The 26,274-nt window shown below is 41.6% G+C and overlaps 2 protein-coding genes across 2 annotated transcripts in view; one reads left to right on the top strand and one right to left on the bottom strand.

The window, feature by feature from the left end:
• Positions 1-10,212, bottom strand: part of MBTD1 (mbt domain containing 1) — a 109,153-nt gene extending 98,941 nt beyond the window's left edge. The window contains exons 1-4 of the mRNA XM_030206862.1: positions 10,125-10,212; positions 9,388-9,434; positions 5,574-5,775; positions 780-913 (exon numbers count right to left, since the gene is read on the bottom strand). Coding sequence (XP_030062722.1) covers positions 780-913; positions 5,574-5,727 — 288 coding nt within the window. The 5' untranslated portion in view covers positions 5,728-5,775; positions 9,388-9,434; positions 10,125-10,212. The remainder of the gene's footprint in view (positions 1-779; positions 914-5,573; positions 5,776-9,387; positions 9,435-10,124) is intronic.
• A 678-nt stretch (positions 10,213-10,890) lies between these two features.
• The window catches only part of UTP18 (UTP18 small subunit processome component), a 36,098-nt gene continuing 20,714 nt past the window's right edge, over positions 10,891-26,274 (top strand). The window contains exons 1-7 of the mRNA XM_030208364.1: positions 10,891-11,324; positions 13,005-13,138; positions 15,246-15,341; positions 16,790-16,851; positions 17,062-17,156; positions 21,962-22,087; positions 24,279-24,453. Coding sequence (XP_030064224.1) covers positions 11,103-11,324; positions 13,005-13,138; positions 15,246-15,341; positions 16,790-16,851; positions 17,062-17,156; positions 21,962-22,087; positions 24,279-24,453 — 910 coding nt within the window. The 5' untranslated portion in view covers positions 10,891-11,102. The remainder of the gene's footprint in view (positions 11,325-13,004; positions 13,139-15,245; positions 15,342-16,789; positions 16,852-17,061; positions 17,157-21,961; positions 22,088-24,278; positions 24,454-26,274) is intronic.

A 26,274-nucleotide genomic window follows, 5' to 3' on the forward strand; every position in this document is an offset into this window, starting at 1 on the left:
ACAATCAAAAATTTTAACCGCAATCAACTGTACAAATAAGATCGCATGATTGATAACACAATCATGGCATGCATTTTAGGCACATGCTTTTCAAATTTTTTTTTTTAATGCTGACCCAAGTATTCTTTTGAACAAATGCTCAGCATGGCTGATTATCCTTCACAATATGTTATTCAATTAGGTGTGGACAACAATTAAAAATTTTAATCAAAATTAATCGTGGTATTAAAACTTTTAAATCACATGATTAGTCATACCTCTGGATTGGATGGCTTGGTACTGGTAAATTCCCACTGCATGGAAATTTTGGTAAACCTGCTGAATATAATGAAAAGTTGCATCCACACATTTCCTTCCCACAGCACATTGCTCCCCCCTCCCCTCCATACAGGTACCTACCTTTCTCCTCTCCTGCTGCATCCTTCGCCTGTACATACACCGAAGAGGCTCCCTTTCTGCTGTTAAACCTGTTACTCCTGACACACATTTCTCTCCTCTCCTGTTACTGACCCCCCCCCACACCCAATACACAAGTCCAGCATTATCCCCTCCCCCCGCATTTATCTGGCTCTTCATAGGGTCTTCGGCAACAATTCAATGCTGATGCCTTCCTTTTGCTATGTTATGCCAAGGTGAAATAGGATAGGCAGGGGAGAGAAAGCAATGCTGGATAACAGGCAGGAGTTAAAAATGTTGATCTTGATCAAAACATTTAATTGTAGTTAAAAGTGCACTAAATGCCCACCCCTAAAAAAAAAATAAAAGGGTGGTACCATTACCTGAAGCCTTGCCAGAATGCTGGCCTTCTTGGAGTTCGAGGAATAGCTTCTTGAACAAGAAACACTGCAGAAACGCTTTGTTTTAGAGTAAAATGCATCCCTGACACCAACCATCCCACACATCTCGCAGGTGGCTAATTGGAAGAGAACAAAGACAATGAAAACTGAATATATGCTATACTCTAAAGTGACTATAAAAAACAAACTAATGAGAAAACCATAAAATGAAACAGACAACTGCCCTTTTTTCCATATCCATTTATGTTTCCACTACCATTTCGCTCTTTCAACTTCACTGTCATAAGTACATAAAGTACATAAGTAATGCCATACTGGGAAAAGACCAAAGGTCCATCGAGCCCAGCATCCTGTCCCCGACAGCGGCCAATCCAGGTCAAGGGCACCTGGCAAGCTACCTAAACGACCAAACATTTTACACATGTTATTCCCAAAATTGTGAATTTTTCCCAAGTCCATTTAGTAGCGGTCTATGGACTTGTCCTTTAGGAAACCTTCCAAGCCCTTTTAAACTCTGCCAAGCTAACCGCCTTCACTACGTTCTCCGGCAACGAATTCCAGAGTTTAATTACGCGTTGGGTGAAGAAAAATTTTCTCTTGTTTTAAATTTACTACACTGTAGTTTCATCGCTTGCCCCCTAGTCCTAGTATTTTTGGAAATCGTGAACAGACGCTTCACATCCACCTGTTCCACTCCACTTATTATTTTATATACCTCTATCATGTCTCCCCTCTGCAGTTTTGTTTGTCTTCCAGTCTACCAGTCCATATTTCACTATGATCTCTAATCACTTACACCCAAATTCTGTACATAGCACTAAGAACTGCACACGTGATTTAACTGAATATCAAGCCAATTAGTGATGTTGCAGGTTATAAGTGCTAGGGCCCTGGTAGGATGTTTGCGATATAAGTAAAAAACTTGCATCAGGCGTTGGTGCTGTTTAAAAACACCATCCTGGAGGTTCAGGACAAATATATTCCACGTATTAGAAAAAAGGGAAAAAAGACTAAACGTCAGCCGGCGTGGCTAAACAGTAAGATAAAGGAAATCATTAGAGCCAAAAAACAATCCTTCAGAAAGTGGAGAAGAGAACCAACTGAAAGTAACAGGATAGATCATAAGGAATGCCAAGCCAAATGCAAAGCGGAGATAAGGAGGGCAAAAAAGGACTTTGAGAAGAAATTAGCGTTGGAAGCAAAAATACATAGTAAAAATTTTTTTAGATACATTAAAAGCAGGAAACAGGCCAAAGAGTCGGTTGGGCCGCTGGACGAAAATGGTGTTAAAGGGGCGATCAAGGAGGACAAAGCCGTAGCGGAGAAATTAAATGAATTCTTTGCTTCGGTCTTCACCGAGGAGGATTTGGGGGGGGACACCGGTGCCGGAAAGAATATTTGAAGCGGGGGAGTCGGAGAAACTAAACAAATTCTCTGTAACCTTGGAGGATGTAATGGGTCAGTTCAGCAAGCTGAAGAGTAGTAAATCACCGGGACCTGATGGTATTCATCCCAGAGTATTAATAGAACTAAAAAATGAACTTGCGGAGCTACTGTTAGAAATATGCAATCTGTCCCTAAAATCGAGTGTAGTACCGGAAGACTGGAGGGTAGCCAATGTTACTCCGATTTTTAAGAAGGGTTCCAGAGGAGATCCGGGAAATTATAGACCGGTGAGTCTGACGTCGGTGCCGGGCAAGATGGTGGAGGCTATTAAGAATAAAATTGCAGAGCATATACAAAAACATGGACTGATGAGACAAAGTCAGCACGGATTTAGTGAAGGGAAGTCTTGCCTCACCAATCTAATGCATTTTTTTGAGGGGGTAAGCAAACATGTGGACAATGGGGAGCCGGTTGATATTGTATATCTGGATTTTCAGAAGGCGTTTGACAAAGTGCCGCACGAAAGACTCCTGAAGAAATTGCAGAGTCATGGAATCGGAGGTAGGGTATTATTATGGATTAAGAACTGGTTGAAAGATAGGAAGCAGAGAGTAGGATTGCGTGGCCAGTATTCTCAGTGGAGGAGGGTAGTTAGTGGGGTCCCACAGGGGTCTGTGCTGGGTCCGTTGCTTTTTAATGTATTTATAAATGACCTAGAGATGGGAATAACTAGTGAGGTAATTAAATTCGCCGATGACACAAAATTATTCAGGGTCGTCAAGTCGCAGGAGGAATGTGAACGATTACAGGAGGACCTTGCGAGACTGGGAGAATGGGCGTGCAAGTGGCAGATGAAGTTCAATGTTGACAAGTGCAAAGTGATGCATGTGGGTAAGAGGAACCCGAATTATAGCTACGTCTTGCAAGGTTCCGCGTTAGGAGTTACGGATCAAGAAAGGGATCTGGGTGTCGTCGTCGATGATACGCTGAAACCTTCTGCTCAGTGTGCTGCTGCGGCTAGGAAAGCGAATAGAATGTTGGGTGTTATTAGGAAGGGTATGGAGTCCAGGTGTGCGGATGTTATAATGCCGTTGTATCGCTCCATGGTGCGACCGCACCTGGAGTATTGTGTTCAGTACCGGTCTCCGTATCTCAAAAAAGATATAGTAGAATTGGAAAAGGTACAGCGAAGGGCGACGAAAATGATAGTGGGGATGGGACGACTTTCCTATGAAGAGAGGCTGAGAAGGCTAGGGCTTTTCAGCTTGGAGAAGAGACGGCTGAGGGGAGATATGATAGAAGTGTATAAAATAATGAGTGGAATGGATCGGGTGGATGTGAAGCGACTGTTCACGCTATCCAAAAATACTAGGACTAGAGGGCATGAGTTGAAGCTACAGTGTGGTAAATTTAAAACGAATCGGAGAAAATTTTTCTTCACCCAACGTGTAATTAGACTCTGGAATTCGTTGCTGGAGAACGTGGTACGGGCGGTTAGCTTGACGGAGTTTAAAAAGGGGTTAGATAGATTCCTAAAGGACAAGTCCATAGACCGCTATTAAATGGACTTGGAAAAATTCCGCATTTTTAGGTATAAGTACATAAGTACATAAGTAGTGCCATACTGGGAAAGACCAAAGGTCCATCTAGCCCAGCATCCTGTCACCGACAGTGGCCAATCCAGGTCAAGGGCACCTGGCACGCTCCCCAAACGTAAAAACATTCCAGACAAGTTATACCTAAAAATGCGGAATTTTTCCAAGTCCATGGAGCGATACAACGGCATTATAACATCCGCACACCTGGACTCCATACCCTTCCTAATAACACCCAACATTCTATTCGCTTTCCTAGCCGCAGCAGCACACTGAGCAGAAGGTTTCAGCGTATCATCGACGACGACACCCAGATCCCTTTCTTGATCCGTAACTCCTAACGCGGAACCTTGCAAGACGTAGCTATAATTCGGGTTCCTCTTACCCACATGCATCACTTTGCACTTGTCAACATTGAACTTCATCTGCCACTTGCACGCCCATTCTCCCAGTCTCGCAAGGTCCTCCTGTAATCGTTCACATTCCTCCTGCGACTTGACGACCCTGAATAATTTTGTGTCATCGGCGAATTTAATTACCTCACTAGTTATTCCTTGTCTGGAATGTTTTTACGTTTGGGGAGAGTGCCAGGTGCCCTTGACCTGGATTGGCCACTGTCGGTGACAGGATGCTGGGCTAGATGGACCTTTGGTCTTTCCCAGTATGGCACTACTTATGTACTTATATACACATCTCTCCAGTGTTAAAACGACTACATTGGTTACCCATTGAACAAAGGATAATATTTAAAATTTTACTTTTTAAAGTTTTAAACAATTGGTTTCTGTAGTTATTGCCTCTATCCTGACGATTTATCAGCCACTGAGGGCCTTGAGATCGGCCAATGCAGCATTGCTGGAGGTGCCCTCGTCTTGTGTTATCAGATTAGAGAACTATTGTGACTCAATTTTTTATATAATTGGTTAGAGATTGTGGAATACCATGACATGCCGTTTAAGAATCCTGCAAAATATTGATACATTCAAAAAGAGAACTGAAAACTTTTTTTTATTTAAATAGGCATATGCCCTGGGATTCTGTATAACGCAATTAAATTGTGTGCGCAAATCCAGTTGTATTCTGCATTTGAGCGTGCAATTAGTTAACAAGCCAATCAGCGATGATAATAGCCAATCAATTGACACTAATTTGCATTAATTAGAATTTACGCACAGAACTGTCAAAGCACATTCTATAACGTAAGGCGTGTAATTCTAAGTCGCATAGTTGAAATAGGGGCACGGCATTGGCATTGCTAAAATCTATGCATTTCACTATAGAATACACCTGTTCTGCATCAAATTTAGGCGTCAGAATTTACACCAAGATTTATTTGGTGTAACTGCCTGCAACTAAATTTAGTCACACGGGAACGTGCGGAACATCTAAATTTAGGCATACTTTATGCCTAGGTGTATTTCGTTTTGGCGAAGAGTTTTTAGGCGTGATATATGGTGTGGATCAAAGTTAAATTATTTGCTAAGGGCACATCTTGCAATCTAGTTATGTATGGTCATGACAATAATATAATGTTGCATAGAGTGCTGAATTGTATCACATATATGTTTTGACTAAGTAATGTAGGCATTGAATTATGTGTTTAATGTATTAATATGTTTGAGTTTTGATTGCAATTATGGGTGTATTGTTTGGACTCCGCATAGAATATTACATACATACTGTGGATTATTTATAAATAAATACATACATAAATATACATATATTTATTTCCTGCTAAAGGGATTTCTGATCAAGATCTAGACTCTAGGAAGGGCTGAAAATCTCGCTTACTCACCCATTCCAGATTTACCATCTGGGTACGTGTAAACTTGTCCATTGTTCTTGATTATTGGGAGGCTGGTTGGCAAAGGAGCAACTTCTTCTTCACTCTCATCAGAGCTGGAGGTGCTGCTGGTGTCCTCACTGCAACTGTCATACCCGTCAAACATGCCGAATGAATCGTGTCTCTTCCTTTCTGACAGTGAAGAATACCCAGTCTTTCAAATAAAGATATAATTTAGTTTGGAGAAATGTTGATTATTTTTAACAGAAAGTGGAAACAGGGAATGGGACTCGACATACCACCTTCCTGTGGTTTTTGCAACTACAATACAAAGCGGTTTACATAGTATATACAGCTACTTATTTGTACCTGGGGCAATGGAGGGTTAAGCGACTTGCCCCAGTCACAGGGAGCTGCAGTAGGAATTGAACTCAGTTTCCCAGGATCAAAGTCCACTGCACTAACCACTAGGTTACTCCTCCACTCCCCAGGATCTTATCAAGTGAAGAGTATCTGCTTTCTACAAGCCCAGCCAGATAGGCTGATGCGGAGCTACAGTAATTCATCAAATCTGCTAATTGCACGACCTAATTCAGTTGCTCCTGGATTTGTCTAAGGTAGGCAAAGCTAATTATTTGAATATTCTTATATTGTTTAAATAATTATGGTGATCAGTTGCAAAGCATCTCATTCATTGCATTTCTTGCTCAAATGGTCTTGTGGATTTTATGTCCCCTATCATTATTTAAACCAAGGTTAGGCTCCTGTTAACAGAACACTTATTGATATATGGAGAAGGTAATTTGAGAAACCTTTTTTGCATGTAAAAGGCTTAAAAGCAACCAAGGTGCAAGCTGGCATGCACTTGTAGAATAGTCATGTTCAAGGGAGGAGTTTGGTTGGAGCGTGGGTGGAATTGCGATTTACGCATATTTTAAAAAAAATCAAATATGCATATAATATGCACTAACATTAAGCCTGCTCTCACAATCTAGGCACCGTTTCTACCTTTATAAAATAGGCTAAAGGTTAGCACATGAAGTATCCAAACTCACACGTATTTTATAAAACAAGCATGGAAATGGTGACATTACCCACCCTCTGCCCAAACTCCTCCCCTAAACATGCCTACTCTACAGTCAAATAGAAGCATGTGTCTAATAACACCGTATGTAACACAGAAACATAAAAAAAAGAAGGCAGATAAAGGTCATGTGGCCTATCCAGATTGCCCAACCATACCTTCCACTATCCCTTAGAGATCCTATGTGCTTGTCCAACACTTTCTTGAATTCATATACAGTCTTCATTTCCACCATCTCCACCAGAAAGCCATTCCCATGCATCCACCATCCTTTTTGTAAAGGAGTATTTCCTCAGATTATTCCTGAGTCTAGCCCCTCTTAACTCCATACTATATCACCTCATTCCAGAACTTCCTTTCAGTTTAAGAAACTTGTCTCCTGTGCATTTATGCTACAGGAGGTATTTAAATGCCTCTATCATATTTCCCCTCCCATCTTTCTTCCAAAAAATATATATGGAGATCTTTTAAGTCTGTCCCCATATACTTTATGGCAAAGACGATAGACTATTTCAGTAGCCATTCATTTTGCCATCGCCTTAAGATCATCAGATACGATTACTCCTACTACTATTTAGCATTTCTATAGCGCTACAAGGCGTACGCAGCGCTGCACAAACATAGAAGACAGTCCCTGCTCAAAGAGCTTACAATCTAATAGACAAAAAATAAAGTAAGCAAATCAATTAATGTGTACAGGAAGGAGGAGAAGAGGGTAGGTGGAGGCGAGTGATTACAGGGGTATCTATCCTACTGCACATTTTGGAATCATCCACAAAGAGACAAACCTCACTAGAACGGCCTTCTGCAATATCGCTTGCAAAAATGTACATTTATGCATGAAGTAGTTTTATTAAAGACCTTTTATGTACATATACTGGCATATAGGCATGAAACATCTTTTATAAAACTACATCCAAAATGTGAGTCAAGCTTTTGGGGTGAACACAGTAACATTGTAAATGACAGCAAATACCTGAACAGTCCATCCAGTCTGCCCAAAAGTCACCCTCATTATCAATTCATGATTAAACCAACAATGGATATATAATACTTGATTGTGGTCTTTCTTTGGCATTTCTGGAACATAGACCATAGAAGTCTGCCCGGCACTATCCTTAGGTTCCAACTACTGGAGTTGCCATCAAAGTCTGCCCGGCCCTGTCCTCACATTCCAATCACTGGTGAAACCCTCTCAGCCCATCCGACTGTACAAGTCTACCTGGCTCTGGCCTTCGTTCTTTACAGATGAACTCTCTATCTAAGCACCACACACATGCAGCCATTTAAGTTGTTTTTCTAATAAGAGATCCTCTGAATGGTATAAAAATCAAAACTTAAATGCTGCATGTGTGTGGATGTTTTGAGTGGTGCTAAGACAGCAAGTCCGGCTGTGAAGAACTAAAGCCGGTGACTGGCAGACTTGTACGGTCTGTGTCCCATATCTGGCAATCCGGTTTAGGATGGGCTGGAGAGGGCACTGATGACAACTCCAGTAATGTGAAGGAGCAGCATTTTGAATACTTCAGGAGGTTTAAAAAAACAAAAACAAAAGTAAAATCTGGATAACACAATATATGTAGTCCACTAAGAATGTTGTTTTACTAAATGCACAATTTTGATTACTGCTACCACTATACACAAGGGCAGTTTTATAACAGGATTATATATGCTGGGAAGGTACATAGACGCAAATGTTACATTTATTTTATTAAGGCGATGTATGTGCCTTAGTACACTTATAAAATAGCCTCCCTGAAAGCTAATGGAGAAAGTTAACATGATTGAAGGAAAGCATACCTTTCCCTTTGAATTTTAGGTGTGTATACTCGTATTTTACAAGGTACACACAAAGCTGCTGCCTCATCTCCATTCCCAAGAAAGAATATGCATCTGCTACTAAAGTACCCATTATTCACTGCTATAACACATTTTTATACATTTATTTTCAATATTTATATACTGCCTAGACCTAAGTGGTTTACAATTTTTTTACAGGTATATTTTTATACATAATAACATTTCCCCTAAGCTGTTTGTAATCATGGTTTTGCAATGGGAACTTAGAGAAGTTGTACACCTTTTTGAGACATACAGTTGTATAAATTATAACCTACTATAATATTAAACAATGAATCCTGCTTTTATCTAACCCTTTACCTTGGTTTTCGTTGATAATCCGTCCGAAAACAATCGGCGAAATCCGAAACCGACGAAAACTGAGGCAATTATTTCCATATGAATAAAAAAAGCACAAAAACACTGGTAAGCAATAGAATTGTTTGGCTAGACGCGAGAAACAACGCCACACTGAGCAGGAGAACGTGTTTTCACAAAATTAGCAGCGAGGTCACGTGAGCACACCGACGAAATCCGAGACAAATTTCTCGTGGAAAAAAATCAATGAAAACCGAAACCGACAATAACTGAAGTGAACGAAAACCGAAGTATTACTGTATCTTAGCATTTGATTTTGTTTGCAGCAGTGAAACCTAAAGACATTAGTATTTTGTTAAACTTTTAAGCATCCTCTCATACGTTACTGTACAACTATGTTCAAGTTCACATAACATTCTGTACTTTACACTAAACTTAGTTCTTTACAACACTTTTACCAAATTTAAGACACCCTTGCATAGCTAATATTGTGAATTCTTTATATAAGAACTAGAAAATCCTGTGTGCTTCCAACGTCAGACATACCAAGTAAATAAAATGCAAAATAAATAAATAACCACTTACCTAACTTTCTTCAACAAGGCAATTATAATTCAGCATGTTCAAGAAAACTGTGAAGACATAAACAAAAACCATAGTAAGCATACTGTATCGCCAGTGTACAGCATAGTTCAAAACATGTCCTCGTTCAACCTGCAGGCACTGCAATGACTGGATTTTCAGGTTTCACGGGCAGTTGCTAGATCACACTTTTAAAAATAGTTCACTTTCTAAAGTCAAAAAATTCCTGAAGCACCCCGCCACCCCACAATCGGCCACCATTCTTCCCTAGTTTAAGAACTCCTCTCCAAAGAGGGAGGGGAAGCCACCACGCTTCCCCTTCGATACGGCTCAGCAGAGCCTAGGAATATCCAAATCCTGCAGGGGTTGTTGTGCTACAGATTTGCAACAACAGCAATAACATCAACAATAATATTTTTGCTGCAGGTACTGGATCTGTTTTAATTCCAGCAGCATGCTGCAGTGGAAGAAAGGAGGACCAGGCATGGGAAGCAGGGCCCAAGACCGATGCTTGCACGTTTGATGCTAAGTTCAAGCAGAAGCGGCGGATCAGATGAGAAGAGAAAAATGTAAACTTCTAACCTAAAGCAGGGGATCTACTTCCTAGAACAAGCTATAATTAGAGAATAAAAAGAGGAAGAGGGAATGTGTGCAAAGCAGGCCTCGATGCTGCAGCCCAGACATGACAACAAAGGAAGCAGTGCAGCACTACTCACAAAACCAATTATTTCCCCACTCACCAAATCCTTTGCCTTTTCCATCAGCCCCTCAGGTAGGAGCCGCTTCTCTCTCCCCCCACCCCACGCCTCACAGCCTCCCACCGTCTTCCCTCTCGTCCTCTCCTCACTCACACAGCCCCTGGACCCTTCCCTCCCCCACCCCCTCCCCGCCAACCCCCAAATTCCCCTCCCCTCAACGCGGGAAAGAAAAGTCAACTGAAACCGAAAACAAAAACGAGAAAAGAAAGAAAGAGGACAAGAGAGGAACAAGACAAGGAAGAAAGCAAAAATGTAACTCCTTCAAAATATCAACAAAATTATCATATCCGAAGTGCGCCTGCGCCACCTTGGACCCTGCAGCGCCGGGATTGGTGCGTTGGGTCTGACCTCATCGCCACGCCCACCCAGGCACGGCCCTTTCCGGGCCCCTTGAGGCTGCCGTCGGGCGCTGAAAGGGTTCAGAGGCGTTCTCACAAGGACTTTAGTCACAGCGATGGCTCAGTAGAGGAAATGGGTGGGAGGGCGGAGGCAGAGAAAGGAAGGCAACGAGAAAAGCGAAAAACGCAGTAAATGACGCGTTGTTTTAAAATACGTTAAAGTCCAGGGGATCTAGTTGAATGTATTGGAGCTTTTGCTGATCTGTTTTTTTTTTAAACTGTACTCACTGTCCTATGTTGCATTCTCGGATCCCCCCTCCTTTGTTAAAGGAATGGAACATTCCGCACACAGAGTGCAAAGGTGACCGGAAGTTGCTGATTTGCACATGCTGGAGGTGTGTGTGTGTAAGAGTAGGATGTGGAGAAGTTTTTCGAGAGCGAAATCTTCGTCTATAGCCAAGGCTATCCCTGCAAGAACCCGGACAGGAGACTCGCTCTGAATTGTTTTTCTCAATCGTCTGGTAACGGTGCTGCACTTACGTTCCCAGTGGTGCCGAAGAAACCCATTGTTTATTTTGATTGCAGTCGCCGGCTGTGAGTGTTCTTGGTAGTGGGAGCGAGGATGCCGCCGCCGGCCGCCGAGACCCCGCGCAAGCGCAGGAAAGCCAAGAGGAAGGGGGAGAGCGGCGGGCAGGAGAAGACGGACCCGAGCCGGCAGGAGCGAGAGCAGAGAGAGAGGCACCTGCAGCAGCTGTCTCAGAAAGGCGAGGTGGAGAAGTGCCTGGAGGAGCTGGTGTTCGGTGCCCAGGAAGATCTGGTGGGGAGGCTTGTCGGACACCTGGATGTAAGGGGCATAAATTATTATTATTTAGTTTGCGTCAGGCAGGTGTCTCGAACCCCTTTCCTCCAGGATTCAAGGAAAGCTATGCGTGCTTTGACAGGAAAACATGTTGCAGGACAGCCTCAACGTTTCGGTGTTACAGGGCAGTTAAAAAGTCGAAATGACGCTTTCGAATACTGCTGACGTTCCTGGTAATCACAATAGTGCCTTCGGCAGCAGGGGTTCTCACACAGGTGCCCTGGCCTTCAGCTCGGGCTCCTGTGTACTATTAATTCACTAGTAAAAAAAAGGCCCGTTTCTGACACAAATGAAACCGGCGCTAGCAAGGTTTTCCTCTGGAGTGTGTATGTTTTAGAGAGTGACTGTGTGTGTGTGTGTGTGTGTGATAGTGAGACTGGGTGGGAGAGTGTATGTGTGAGAATGACAGTGAGTGCGTGTGAGAGAGAGAGAGAGAGTGTGTTTCACACAGATACAGTGTGTGTGTGTCAGAGAGAGTGTTTCACACAGATAGTGAGTGTGTTTCACACAGATATAGTGTGTGTGAGAGAGAGCGAGTGTGAGTATGTGTGCGATACACAGACTCTATGTGAGACCGAGAGTTTGCAGAACCCCCTCCCCCTCTTCTTCCCCCCTCTTTCCCCCTTCCCCACTTCCACTTCTGTCCGAGTTCCAGAACCCCCTCCCATTTCTTCCCATTCCCCCGTGTTTCAGGTTTAAAAACATTTATTGCTTTTTTTCTTTTTGTACCGGCCGCTGCTGCTCAACAGGTGAAGTAGCAGCGGCCGGACAGCGTTACCAGTGGCAGCTGCGGGTGGCGAGGGGGTTGATGTGCTTCGGGGGGGGAGGTGTGTTGATGTGCTTCGGGGGGGGGGGGGAAGGGGGTGTTTGATGTGCTGGGGGGGGGGGCTTGGGTGATGTGTGTGTGGGGGGGTGTTTGAGCGGTGCACTCACAGCTGATTCCCAGGCAGGGGGAGGAGTAGGGAAACACGCAGAGCAAGTTGCTCCGCGTGTTTCCCTACTCCTCCCTCTGCCTGGGAATCAGCTGTGAGTGACGTCAGCCTGGCTACGGAGCCTAGCTCAGCAACTCCAGGAGCAACGGACACAGGCAGCTACTTTAGAACGTTGGAGGTGAGAATTATTATATAGGATGGGTGCTCAGTGACAGTCCTCAACTAGTCGGGTTTTCAGGATTTTCCCAATGAATGAGATCTATTTGTATACGATGGAGGCAGCACATGCAAATAGATGTCATGGGGAAATCCTGAAAACCTGACTGGGTTGCGGACCTCGAGGACTGATACTGGTCTGTCCTACTGTCTCTCCCCACCCCTCGGGGTCCTTCCAAGATGAAAATCTCCACCCATAATAAGAGAGCAATTTCCAAATGTTACCTGGATAACTTTTTTTTTTTTTTTTTTGAGTTCCCATCCTCCTTGCAGATAAAAGCATGCACTTATGTTTTTTTTTTAATGTTATTGTGATGATTGGAACCTATTGTTCTGCTTTGATAGCACCTAGTCTGCCTAATGGTTAAGCCAGCCCTGACTTCAGTTAGAGTTGGAAGACAGTAACATTAGCTTATAATACCCAAGCCCTGAATAGAAAATACTGTAGAATAACTGAGAGATGCTTTAACATATATGTGCGTAATAAGTAATGCTGGTGTTAATTCATTGGTTTTAGGTTGACGATGTGAACGATGTAGATCTTTTGCGTGTTGACTCCAGTGACTCGGAGAGGGAGGTGGAAACAGAAGACAATGCACCTCCTGTTAAGAAGCCTGCATGGGTGGATGAAGAAGATGAAGCTGAAGAATTGTAAGTTGTGATAATTAAAGGGATGTTTTATATATATATATATATATATATATATATATATATATATATATATATATATATATATATATATATATATGTGTGTGTGTGTGTAGAATGTTGAGATTGGAATTCAGCATGTGCTCATTCTGGCGGTATTCTACAAAACGGTCTGCTGAACGCAGAGCCTTGTGTTAACTACCTATAATCCACGTGTATTACTTGGTATACACAGCAGGAGCAGCCATTTTCCAAATATATCTTTCTCAAAAAAGATATAGCGGAATTAGAAAATGTTCGAAGAAGAGCGACCAAAATGATAAAGGGGTTGGAACTCTTCTCATATGAGGAAAGGCTAAAGAGGTTAGGGCTCTTCAGCTTGGAAAAGACATGGATGAGTGGAGATATGATTGAGGTCAACAAAATCCTGAGTGGTGTAGAATGAGTAGAAGTGAACCTATTTTTTTTTTTTTTTTACTTGTTCCAAAAGTACAAAGCCTAGGGGTCACTCAAGGCAGTTACATAAAAATACTTTTAAAGCAGATTCGTTTCGTGGTACATGATTTTTCACCTTTACCACTACTGAATGTTTTTGGCTCCTGTTATACTGCTATGGATTTACAGCCTGCTTCACTAACACAGACTATTCCATAATTACTGTGGATTCTTTTGGATTCGTATTAGGATTTTATATACAAAGCAAAAGAATTTGAGCATAATCTTCAGGTAAATGAGACCTTTATTAGAGGTTCTAAAATCTACAATGATTAAGACATGTACAATCATCTAACTAAAGGAAAGCTATAAGACAGATATATACATATTATACATACAACATCACTGGTCAGGAATTTCAGGCCCTTATCTCATCAGTCTCTTTATGACCAGGAACAGTCTTTCCTGCGTGATCCGTCCACCCACAGATGAGCCTCAAAGCTCTGGTGCAACAAGCCCCCCTTTTTATTAAGCTAAAGCTTATTTTCAGAGCCAAGGAAAGTTACAGAATGCTTGAGAATAGGTAAACAAGCCATACTGTGGGAATGTGATCACATGTTTCCAAGTCCAGGTGGCCAGTCTGAACTCAAAAACATACCAAATTAATTAGAGCTGTGTCTTCTACATTCCAACTTGTTTTCACACAGTCAAAGTTAAACAATCATTTTTAAACAAAATTACTTCTAATCACAAATACAGACCCCGAGTGCACTTGTTGGTCAAGGCAGATAGAGTTGAAAAGCAATCTCTAAAATCCTTTTTATTACACCTGTGCAGAAGGAGATCAATATCTACAGCTCTGTCCCCATTTTGGGACACACTGACCCCACTATCATGCAGTAGTGTGCTGAATAGTTAAAGTAACACTACACTTCATGCTAATGGGGTGGGTATGGAAGAGAGGGGGGAGGGAGGGTTGTGGGTTTCTGGTTCTCAGTTAAATTGAAAAAGTTCATGTTTATAATTATCTGTTTGTATATTGCACTTACTTGACTTTCGATTGCTGTGACCCTTTTGTCTCATTTAGAACAGTAAAATCTTTATGGGAAAAAAAAATCTGTGAGTGCCTTTGGCCTGGTGTAAAACTCTACAGGGAAAACCTTTCCATATACATATGTTGTCTCCATTTTATGAAGGAAGTACATGTAGATTCTGTTCTGCTCAAGGCACACCTAAACTATACTTCTCGGAATCTCTGCACGGTATTGATCTCCACATGTAAATAGCAGATTTCTGAAATCGCCATTTACACGTATATGCAATCTTCCTGTATAAATGCTTCTAAAATAACCCCTTTAGTGTTGCATGTTTGTAGCTGTGCTATGGTATAAGAGCACAGCGATGAAAACAAATCCAGAAAAAGCTTTGGAACTTCTTTGTGCATCAGCTCCATAACATTAAGGTATTTCAGAATTTTAAGCTCTTATCACCTTTTAATAAATTTTGTTCCAAGCAGCTTGAGATTGCAGGTGAGGGTTTTTATTTTCCAAAGGGATTCCCGGAAGTTCAATAGCAGAACTGTGGCCTGGGTGCCCAAAGTGGTGTTTTGACTAATTTTATTCTCATCGATTTTTATTTTTATTTTCTTTAAATCCAAGATGTTTTTGTTTCTTAGAATTGATATGACCCACCGATTTCGAAAGGATTTTATGAAAAGTGATGCAGAGAAGAAACTTCCCAGAGACAAACTTCAGCACAGACTTCAACAACAGTATGTAATCTGTGCCGTATGCTGCCTGGTTATTTGCCTGTAATCTCTTCTCTACGCCTGTGTCTCCCCTCCACCCCCCCCCCCCCAAGTCCCAAGCATCAGAGAAAGTTTAATTCTTTTCTTAGAACATCCTGCAGTATTAGACTTCAGTGTATTGTTTAGTACAGTTAAGTATGATTATTAGTAGAAGTTGGGGGTCCTTTTACTAAACTGCTAAAAAGAATTCTTAGCAAAGTGAAGAGTAATCTGAATCATAGTTACGTGATGCTGGGGTCTACCTTAGGAGGCAGCACTCAAGAAAAAGATCAATAATAAACTATATTGTAGACAACTTGCTGAAATCTTTAGTGTGCGGTGGTAGCCAGAAAGCAAACGGGATGCTGGGAATTATTAGGAAAGGGATGGTAAATAACACTGAGAATATTATACTGTCTCTGTATTGCTCCATGGTGTGACCTCACCTTAAGTATCACGTTCAATTCTGGTCGCCGTATCTCAAAAAAAGATATAGTGGAATTTAGAAAAGGTTCGAAGAAGAGCAACCAAAATGATAAAGGGGATGGAACTCCTCTCATATGAGGAAAGGCTAAAGAGGTTAGGGCTCTTCAGCTTGGGAGAGACAGCTAAGGTGGGATACGATTGAGGTCTACAAAACCCTGAGTGGTGTAGAATGGGTGAAAAGTAATTTGATTTTTTTTTTTATTTTTTACTTTTACTTTTTAGAAAGTACAAAGACTAGGGGACACTCAATGAAGTTACATGGAAATACTTTCAAAACAAATAGGAGGAAATATTTTTTTCACTCAAAGAATAGTTAAACTCTGAAACTCGTTGCTGGAGGATGTGGTAACAGTTATTAGTGTACATGTGTTTAAGAAGGGTTTGGACAAATTCCTGGAGGAAAAGTCCATAGCCTGCAATTGAGACAGACATGGGGAAGCCACTGCTAGTCTTGGGATTGGTAGTATGGAATCTTGCTACTATTTGGCTTTCTGCCAAGTACTTGTGACCTGGATTGGCCACTGTTGGAAATAGGATACTGGGCTAGATGGACCGTTGGTCGGGCCCAGTATGGCCATTCTTATGTTCTTATGTTAGTACAGCGCTTACGCGGGGTTTTCTCACGTGTCTATGGCCATTTTTTTTACTGCAGCTGCAAAAACGACTTTTTCCTATTTTTTTATTGTATTGATGGCCACGTGCTAATATTGCTATTAGTGTGTGACCATTTTGTCAAATTACTGTGTATGCAGTTAGCACGTGTACATTTGGCAGGACGCCTCAACATGTCCCAGAGTACGCCACATTAAGCTACATTAGGTGTGCATTAGCTCCTAACGCAGCTTGTGCCTCTTAGTTTCTATTATATTTTACCTTAAATATTTTCTTTATTAGTAATTCAGAAATAAAAAGGACATATCGTTTGACTTCCCACCTCCTTTTGTTAGGTTTCAGAGAGCTATGGGAGGGACACCATCATGGGCAGAGAGGAAGAAGAAAAAGAAAACTGGTAAGCGCAGCAAATGTAAAATTATGCTTTTGGATTATCTCATAGAATGAAAAAGCGGAGTATTGGCAAACTTTTGAAGTTATGTAAGTATTTGTTTTGATTTACAATAAGAGGGAATAGGGGTCCTATAAAAATTAAACAGATTACTATCAAGGGATTCTCCTGTGTTCACAGTAGTTTAATTCTCAGCCTGTTTGTTGATTCTTGAAGAAAGCGAGGATGAGGAGGAGGATGGAGATGATTTGTTGTGCAAGACTGGGAATTTGCTGTCTGCTTCCGACTCTTTACCTAAAGGTATTTTGCAGGTGAGCTGATTAGTCTTAACCAGCACTGAATCCTGATCTTAGCAGTTTTTCAAAGAAAAGATTCAAACCTTGAAACGCTCAAATGATACATTTATTTCACTGGTGTTAATTTCAATGTTGGGTTAGTTATTTATTTGTGGCATTTATACCCCGCTCTTTCCCGCTCAATAGCAGGTTCAGTGCGGCTTACAAAGTGTGGTACAACGTATCACAGAGATCATACAGGTTTGGGAACAATGTATCAACGAGATGACATAATTATATAGAGTAGGTTCAGTGCAGCTTACAGAGTATGGTACAAAGTATCGCAGGGATGATACAAAGTATGGAACAAAGTGTCGTAGAGATGACATAGTTACATAGAGTAAGACAATAGTAAGAGATGTGGGGAAGGGGTTGAAGTGTGGGTAATACTAGTGTTGTGGGATTATAATATGTTTGAGAGTTAGGATGGGTCATTTGGGTAGGCTTGTTTGAATGTGTGTTGTAACTGGGAACAGATTAAGCGTGCCTTGAGCCCCAGGCAGTGTCCCGGCCATCCCACGTTCCCTTTTTTGGTCATATCTTGCAGTAGTAAACATTTAGGGGTCCTTTTACCAAGCTGTGGTAAAAGGACCCCACAGTGGGTAAAAGGCTTTTTTTTTTTTTTTAAAGTACATGGCTATGCAGTAAGTTAACCACTTGTGTGGCCATTTTCAAGGGAGCCCTTACCGTGGCCTATTTAGGAGGCTGTAAGGGGCTCCCGTGCTTACTCCGTGGTAATCGGGCAGCGAGCGGGGTTGCTCAATTACCGTTGGGTAAGCCCCCGATGTTTAAAAAAATAAATACATTTTTTGGCACACGATGGGGGCATGCATTACTGCCAGGTTCCTGCAGTAGGCCGGCAGTTGTGCCGAACTGGCGCACGGAAAGCTCACAGTGGGCTTTGCTGTACTTTATGTTAAAAGGGCCCCTTAGTGAACTGTATGGTCCTTCTTTTTAGGCTTGAGCGACTGCCGTATTTTCCTTCCCTTAATCCATTACTGAATATAATAGTATTTGCCATGAAAGAATGGGGGTCTTTTGCATTATGGATTTCTACCGTTCGATGTTTCTGAAAACGGACCTGTTGATGAATCAGATCCTAGGGCTAGGTTGTGGTATGTCTGTAATTGGAGCTTCGTCAAGCATCAAAGTGTGTTTGTGTGTTTAAGGTTACATTGGAAAATATATTAATTGGACGAACAGGTCCTTGTTTAGGTTGATTAACCTTGTTTGTTTATTTCCATGCTCGTATGGAAAGAATGTCTCTTGAAAAAATGTTTGTGTTTTTTGTTTTTGAATATTTTTTTTTTATTTAGATCAATTTTCAAAGATTAGCAGCACAATAATCTAGAACCCCTAGAATAGACCTTCTCCCTCCCGATGAGGGCAGGAGTTGTAGCTAAATGAAAATATTGAGGGACTGTGGGTGGGGGGGAGGGGGGAGACACTAACAGGGATCTAACTAAGTATATTTTATGGCTTGGTACTGGTTATATCTGGGCTTTGAGGTCTCTGGCCCCTGACTATCGTCTTCATCCAGTTTAGTCGTTGCAGTGAAAGTCCTTGGCAGAGATCTACATACCATGGCTATCATTGCAGTTCAATGCAAATACAGTCTGTGGCCAGCAGCTGGTTGGTAGTCATTTTATGTTAGCCACATTTCTCCCTCCCAGGAACTGTAAACATTGTTCAAAATGGTCCCAGATAAGCATTGTGTTCTGTTGGTTGATAGTAAATGAACATGGCAAGTTGAGAAACCAAGGTGGATTTGGGAAAAGTCACCACTTGCTCTGCAAGAGAGTAACTAGGAATGGATATGTTCGGCTCTGCCACGTAACGCTCCTTCCAAGCTATACAGGAGTCTTCAGCCCAAATGCCAGTGGGAGGATGGTCCTTAAAAATCACACTTTAAATTACAAGAGACAGACGAGTTTCTTGAGTTTGAAGGCATGCCTGCTTCTCATGGTAGAAATGTGACGAAGCACCACTCCTCATTGGGAGGAACAGGTGGAGGGCTTTGGCATAGCTTAATGTTGCTGCCAGGTACTTCCTACAGACCTGAATTGGCCATTTTTTGGAGACAGGATGCTTGGCTCAGTGGACCTCACGGTCTGACCTAGCTTAGTATATCTTATGTTCTTAATAAGGTCAAAAATAACCAGTTCGCTATTTAAGTCTGCATAACGATGATTCAGGAATAAGAGGTAGCATTCTGCTTAGTAGGACCATTGCAAGCCTACACAAGGATCAGGTTACTTTGATGCATCATTTGCTGCATGTGGCCAAGATGACATTGGCCGCTGCTTGGAAGGACCAAGGAGTTTCAGCTCTTTTTGTTTGGAGGCTTAAGTTGTATTATGTATATAGAATGGAAAAATTAACAGCTGAAAGACGTAAGACTGTTGGTAAATGGAGGTGCACCTGGGGCAAGGTGTGCAATTCGAGTTTTCTTGGGTGATAGGTTTCTTTTTTCTTCTCTTTTTCACATGGGCCTTGGGATAGACTTTCTCCCCTTATACTTTGATGGTTCTTCTCCCCCCTCCCCCTGCATTTTATTTTAAACCATCTTGTTTTTCCTTTTGCATTGCTATTGCTATGCTCTGTTCATAACATAAGAATAACCATACTGGGTCAGACCAACAATGGTCTGTTTAGCCCAGTATCCTGCTTCCAACAGTAGCCAATCCAGGTCGCAAGTACCTGGCAGAAACCCAAATAGTAGCAACATTCCATGCTACCAATCCCAGGGTAAGCATTGGCTTCCCTTATGTCCATCTCAATAACAGACTGTGGACTTTTCCTCCAGGAACTTGTCCAAACCTTTTTTTTTTTTTTTTTAACCCAGATACGCTAACTGCTGTTTATCACATCCTCTGGCAATGAGCTCCAGAGTTTAACTATTCTTTGAGTGAAAAAGTATTTCCTCCTATTTGTTTTAAAATTTATTTCCATGTAATTTCATCGAGTGTCCCATGGCCTTTGTACTTTTTGAAAGAGTGAAAAATTGATTCACTTTTACCTGTTCTGCTCCACTCAGGATTTTGTAGACTTCAATCATATCCCCCCTCAGTCATCTCTTTTCCAAGCTGAAGAAACCTATCCTGTTTAGCCTTTCCTCATATGAAAGGAGTTCTATCACCTTTATCATTTTGGTCACTATTCTTTGAACCTTTTCTAATTCCACTATATCTTTTTTGAGATATGGTGTCCAGAATTGAGCGCAATATTCAAGGTAAGGTCGCACCATGGAGCTTGGTCTTATTTTGCATCCCTTTCCTAATGACTCGTAGCATCCTATTTGCTTTTTTGGCTGCCGCCGCACTTCTGATTAAAGTTTATAAAAAAAGAATGCTGGAGAAGTTGAATTGGAACTGAAGTGATACCATTGGTTTGTATAATGTATTAAAAGCAATGGAAAAATTGGATGGAGGTTGATTTGTCAGAAAACCAAAGAACTGAAAAAAATAATAATCTGAAAAGTGATTTCTAGGTTTCTGGGACCACACTCCCAGTGGTCCCACAGTTCCCAGAAAGCACTCACAGACCCAACATACAAACCACCAGGATTCTTTATCAGTCCAGACAGGCAGAACGAGCAAACAATTGTGTTTATTCTCATAAAAATATTGAAAAGTGGAACAAAAATGTGCACATAGCAAGCAGTAACAAGTAAGTGAAAAACGGATCAATTAGAAAACTAACTAACCATCTGTATACTGTCTGAACAGTACCTGGGAAGATCATTGCATATAATTGTTCACAGAGCCTTAGCAAAGAGATCTGTCTCCCTCTTCTTCCAGGCTAAGACTGAAGCAACAGTCGGCACTACCGGGTAATTTTTTAAACTCCAGGCCAATTAGAGCCCAGTCAACAAGTTTTAAACTTATGCTGGTACTTTCTTCCTGCTTGTGTTAAAGAAAAAGAACTCAGTTCCCTATCATGCACCATCTGCTGGCCAGATAGGAAAAATACACTTTAGACATAATTAAAACGGAAATATCCAATACATTTTTCTTTTTCAGGCTTAAAATATACTGTTCCTTCACACTTCCTAAAGACCTTTATAAGTTTGTTTGTTAATAATAATAATAATAATAATAATAAAAATGTATATAATAGCCATCTCTGTGTTCAGTCCTTGGTCAAAAAAACCTTTCTTTTTTATCATATCAAGGTCAAATCAGAGATCTCTTTGATCTCTGAAAAGCTTCCTTATAAACAAATTTGTATAGTTTCTTCAGTTAGGAGCCAAATGATGAATATTCCGAATCTGACTAGAATAGGTTTTATTCTGTTTAAACTGAGAACTTAAACCCAGGTTCTAGGATGAGGCTGGAATGAACACACAAGGTTGGCATCACCTAGAACTCTTAAATTAGGATGCTAGAGTTAAGTGTGCTAGGCATTTATTTTCTTCTTCCTTCAGACATAGAATGACATAGCTGCTGGTCTTGCACCGTTTCATAACATATAAACTTTAGTATTTCTGATATTTCTTTTACAGTAACCTACAGTGATAGATTTAAGGACATCGTTTTAGGTCTGTTCTCATAGCAGACCTAAAACGAGGTCCTTAATCGGAGGATTCATTAAGTCAGCTTGATTTATTGTGATGGAAGATAAAATTACAAAAATCATAGAAAAATATGAATTAAAATGATATAGTGCCTGATATGGGGTTTGTGTGTGAATAAGACTTTTGCTGATTTGTTTAATTGTGATCTTGGATATAATATGTGCAGCATATTAGTCTTACCTATATCCATGCTTTCTGTTGTCAGATGAAGAACTGTTTGAATGCTAATTATGAACGGCCTTCGGAAGCAAGGCTGACAACTGTACAGTTCCATCCTTCTGCACAAGTGATCATGACAGCTGGACTGGATCAGTCTGTGTCTCTCTTCCAGGTAAATGGCAGTTTTTTCTTTCCTGTGTAAAGCTGATAGGGATAGAAGATTCTCGTGGTTTTTCAGTTTCTTAAAAATAAGACTTTGTGTTTGTGCAGAGAAGAGGATTCACTTTGGGGCTCATTTTCAAAGCACTTAGCCTTCCAAAGTTCCATAGAAATCTATGGAACTTTGGAAGGCTAAGTGCTTTGAAAATATGCCTCTTTGTGTGTGAGAGGGGGATCTGTATGGTCTTGGAAGGTCAGGTACTAACGGTGGGGGCCATGGGGGCCTGCCCCCCCAAAAAAAATTTCCTCTGGGGCCCCTGGTTTTGCTGGCGGGGGTCCACAACCCCCACCAGCTGAAGCCTTGTCCTGCACCTAGTTTGGCAATTATGTCATCTCAGCTTACTTGGATAAAATAAAAAGGTCCATCAAAAGTATGATTGTACTTGGAGCTACAAATATCAGCTGGCCTTTCAATGACAGGTTATTCCAGTCCTAGTTTTACATCATCGCATGCGTGGAATTGTAGTCCTGCCTAGGAAAGCTAACATTTAAATATTTTTGTATGCCATTGCATCAAATCAGGATTGGATTATCTAGGAATCCTGTTCAGAAGGAAAGGATCCTCAGGAGCTTAACCGAGATTGGATAGCAGAGCCGGTAGTGGGAGGCGGGGCTGGAGGTTGGGAGGCGGGGATAGTGCGGGGCAGACTTATACGGTCTGTGCCAGAGCCAGTGGTGGGAGGCAGGACTGGAGGTTGGGAGGCAGGGATAGCGCTGGGCAGACTTATACGGTCTGTGCCAGAGCCGCTGGTGGGAGGCGGGGATAGTGCTGGGCAGACTTATACGGTCTATGCCAGAGCCGGTGGTTGGGAGGTGGGGCTAGTGCTGGGCAGACTTATACGGTCTGTGCCCTGAAGAGCACAGGTACAAATCAAAGTAGGGTATACACAAAAGTAGCACACATGAGTTGTCTTGTTGGGCAGACTGGATGGACCGTGCAGGTCTTTTTCTGCCGTCATCTACTATGTTACTATGTTAGTTGATTTAAAAAAAAAAAAGCGTAGCTGGCAACCCAACTGAGAAAATTGTCTGAAAGGTCTCTTGTCTCCCTCTCTATCACCTCCTTCTGCTTACAAATAAGATGCTTCCGAGGTGATGCTTTAGTTGTATGAAATAACTCTGATGAAAAGGGGAAAACTGTGCACAACTAGCACTTTTGCACCTCTTTTCTGAACCACAGGCAACACCTACCTCAATTTGGCTACAATAAGAATTAATATTTGATTTAAACATCTATATTCTACTGATTCTTGTGCTCAGCAGGTTATGCACAAACCTAGAAAATAATAAAACACATAACAATAACACATCACAGTGATTAGTTTTAGGACGATAAAACATAGTTAATGGATTTAGCATGCATTAACCCCCAGATTCTATATAGCTTGCCTAGAGATCCACGCCAAAATCCAAGCTGATTCTATAACAATGAACATAATGTTACATAACTTACCAAGCTAATGAGTGCTGATAACAGCACAACCAATAATGAGCACTAATTGGCACTATCTAGAATTTACATGCACAACTCGCTAAGTGTATTCTGTAACGAAGGCGGTTAGCTTAGCGGAGTTTTAAAAAGGTTTGGACGGCTTCCTAAAGGAAAAGTCCATAGACCGTTATTAAATGGACTTGGGGAAAATCCACTATTTTTGGGATAAGCAGTATAAACTGTTTTGTACATTTTTGGGATCTTGCCGGGTATTTGTGACCTGGATTGGCCACTGTTGGAAACAGGATGCTGGGCTCGATGGACCTTTGGTCTTTCCCAGTGTGGCAATACTTATGTACTTATGTAGGCGCTGGGATATCAACTAAGCGTATTCTATGTACTGCGCCTAAATCTAGGCACCGATTATAGAATGTTTAGCACTGATTTCAGCGCCAGTTTTTTTTTTTTTTTAGGTGCCATATATAGAATCTCCCCCTAAATACTAAGTAGGTATAAAATGGGTGCTAATTGTTGGTGCAACTTAATAAAAGGAACTCTAAAAGCCTTGCAATATTACAGTACCTGAGGCAAATTGCATAATATTGCAATCAAAAATTCTATTTGCTTTACTTTATAATATACAAAATCTCTATTTACAAGTTACTAAACAAATTGCTGTTTTTTCATTTCTTTTTCACTGATTTACTCATAGGTTGATGGTAAAACAAATCCAAAGATCCAGAGCATCCACTTAGAGAGGTTTCCAGTCTATAAGGCTCGTTTTACTGCAGATGGAGAGCAGGTCATAGCTACAAGCATACACAATAAAATGTTTTATGTGTATGACATGATGGGTGGAAGCATTCTCCCTGTCAAGAAAATACCAGGTAGGGGTGAACATGCAGCCTGTCCTTGAGTTGGGGTACAAAGTGTACTGGGGTGCTGGTTATGTTCTCAAGAAGTTCACAGCTTTGGGTTTGAGCTGTGAGGTACAGTGACCTTTTTCAGCCCCTCATGCAATCTCGGCTTTGTGGCAATCATTTTTCCCCTATGACTTGGGGTTCCACTTTACAGGCATCATATTTAGTTGATTTATTATCCATCTTTCTTGCACAAATCTTATTTATGTTGGAGTACAATAAAAACGTTATTGTATGGTCTGTTTTTATGTTGAATGATTAGTCTACTTTTTTTACTTTAGACATAAAACAATTTAACAATACAGATTCCATTGTGTAGCTTCCTATTATTCCAGAACCTGTGGTAGTTGTGTCCATCAACCAGCAGGTGGAGATAACTGAAAACTGAGCTGAGGCATCCCTCTCTTGGCATCTAGTCCAGCTCTTCAGTATGGAGGAGTGGCCTAGTGGTTAGTGCAGCGGACTTTTATCCTGGTGAACTAGGTTCGATTTCCACTGCAGCTCCTTGTGATTCTGGTCAAGTCACTTAACTCTCCATTGCCCCAGATATAAATAAGTACCTGTATATACTATGTAAACTGCTTTGAATGTAGTTACAAAACCCACAGGCGCTATATTAAGTCCCATTCCCTTTCCTGTCTCCAGCAAGTAGATGACAGACTCTTCAGCCTCAGGTTCTGAGTGATTTGCTCTAGGTCCATTTGGTTGAATGGTCCCCTCTTGAGCTTTGCAGGTGGCTTAAGTCTGCCAAGTCATATCTGGAGGTCTTCAGATCCCTGTCTCTGGTGCTTCGCAAATTTACTTCTTCCCTCCCTTCACCTTTCCCCCGTTTCCTATGGAGCTCTACTTTTCCAGCACAACAACCTTTAAAAAAAAAAAAAAAAAGGAGGGAAGAGGTTTACTGGGGAGCGTAGGACAGAGTGTCAGTCCTGATTCTTTCCCATCTGGGGTAAGGCTTTTGAAGACTGTGAGCTTGGGAGCAGCCAGCAGTGGTTAATCTGACTCAGAACCACTTGGAGGGCTGCAAGCTCTACTTGTTTCAGGGGAGGGATCCTGACACCACTTGGAACTGCGTTGTGCTGCGCTTGTGCCAGTTGGAGTGAATGGCGGCTCCCGTGGAGGCAGTTGAGTGGTTTTCCTGCTGTGGGACCTACCAGTCATCTTCGGAGTGTTGCAGTGCGTGCACGTCTTCGGATTTGGTGCAGCATCCGAATATGCTGGGGCCTGTGGGTTCTCCAGCATGACTGGTGCACAGGTTGATGCAGGAGAGTGTGGGAACGGGTGCCGTTTTGTCGGGGCCAACTAACAGTGAGAATCAGCATCTGTCTGACACGCATGGAGCATAGCTGTAATTTTACAACCTCAGGGCTCAACAGAGCATTCAGCTTCATCGGAATCTTTGTTTTCTCTGGAATTTATATTGCTCTTATTCCAGGCTTATATACTGAAGCAGGGACAGTCAGAGTTGCTGCAAGGTGCTTCAGTTTCTCGCCCTGTGACCCCTCCGGCTTCTAAGAGATCTCATTTAGTCTCATCTGTCCACTCCTGGAAGTCTATCTCTTCTTCTCCATCCTTACCTAAGGTGTCCTTGGTCTATTCAGAGGAGCCATAATTGAATGAGCCGTTGGAGGAGGAAGATGACCCGAAAGTACTGAGATTGTTTCTTAAAGAGGAGCTCAGTACTCCTTTTTAAAAAGAAAAAAAATCACGAATACTCCTATCATTTTCTTTTCCCTTATGATTGTAATGGACAATTTGTGACTTTTATCCATGATCCAGTTCACCTAA

This window comes from Microcaecilia unicolor, chromosome 6 (genome assembly GCF_901765095.1).
Source record: "Microcaecilia unicolor chromosome 6, aMicUni1.1, whole genome shotgun sequence".
Taxonomy (NCBI): Eukaryota; Metazoa; Chordata; class Amphibia; order Gymnophiona; family Siphonopidae; genus Microcaecilia; species Microcaecilia unicolor.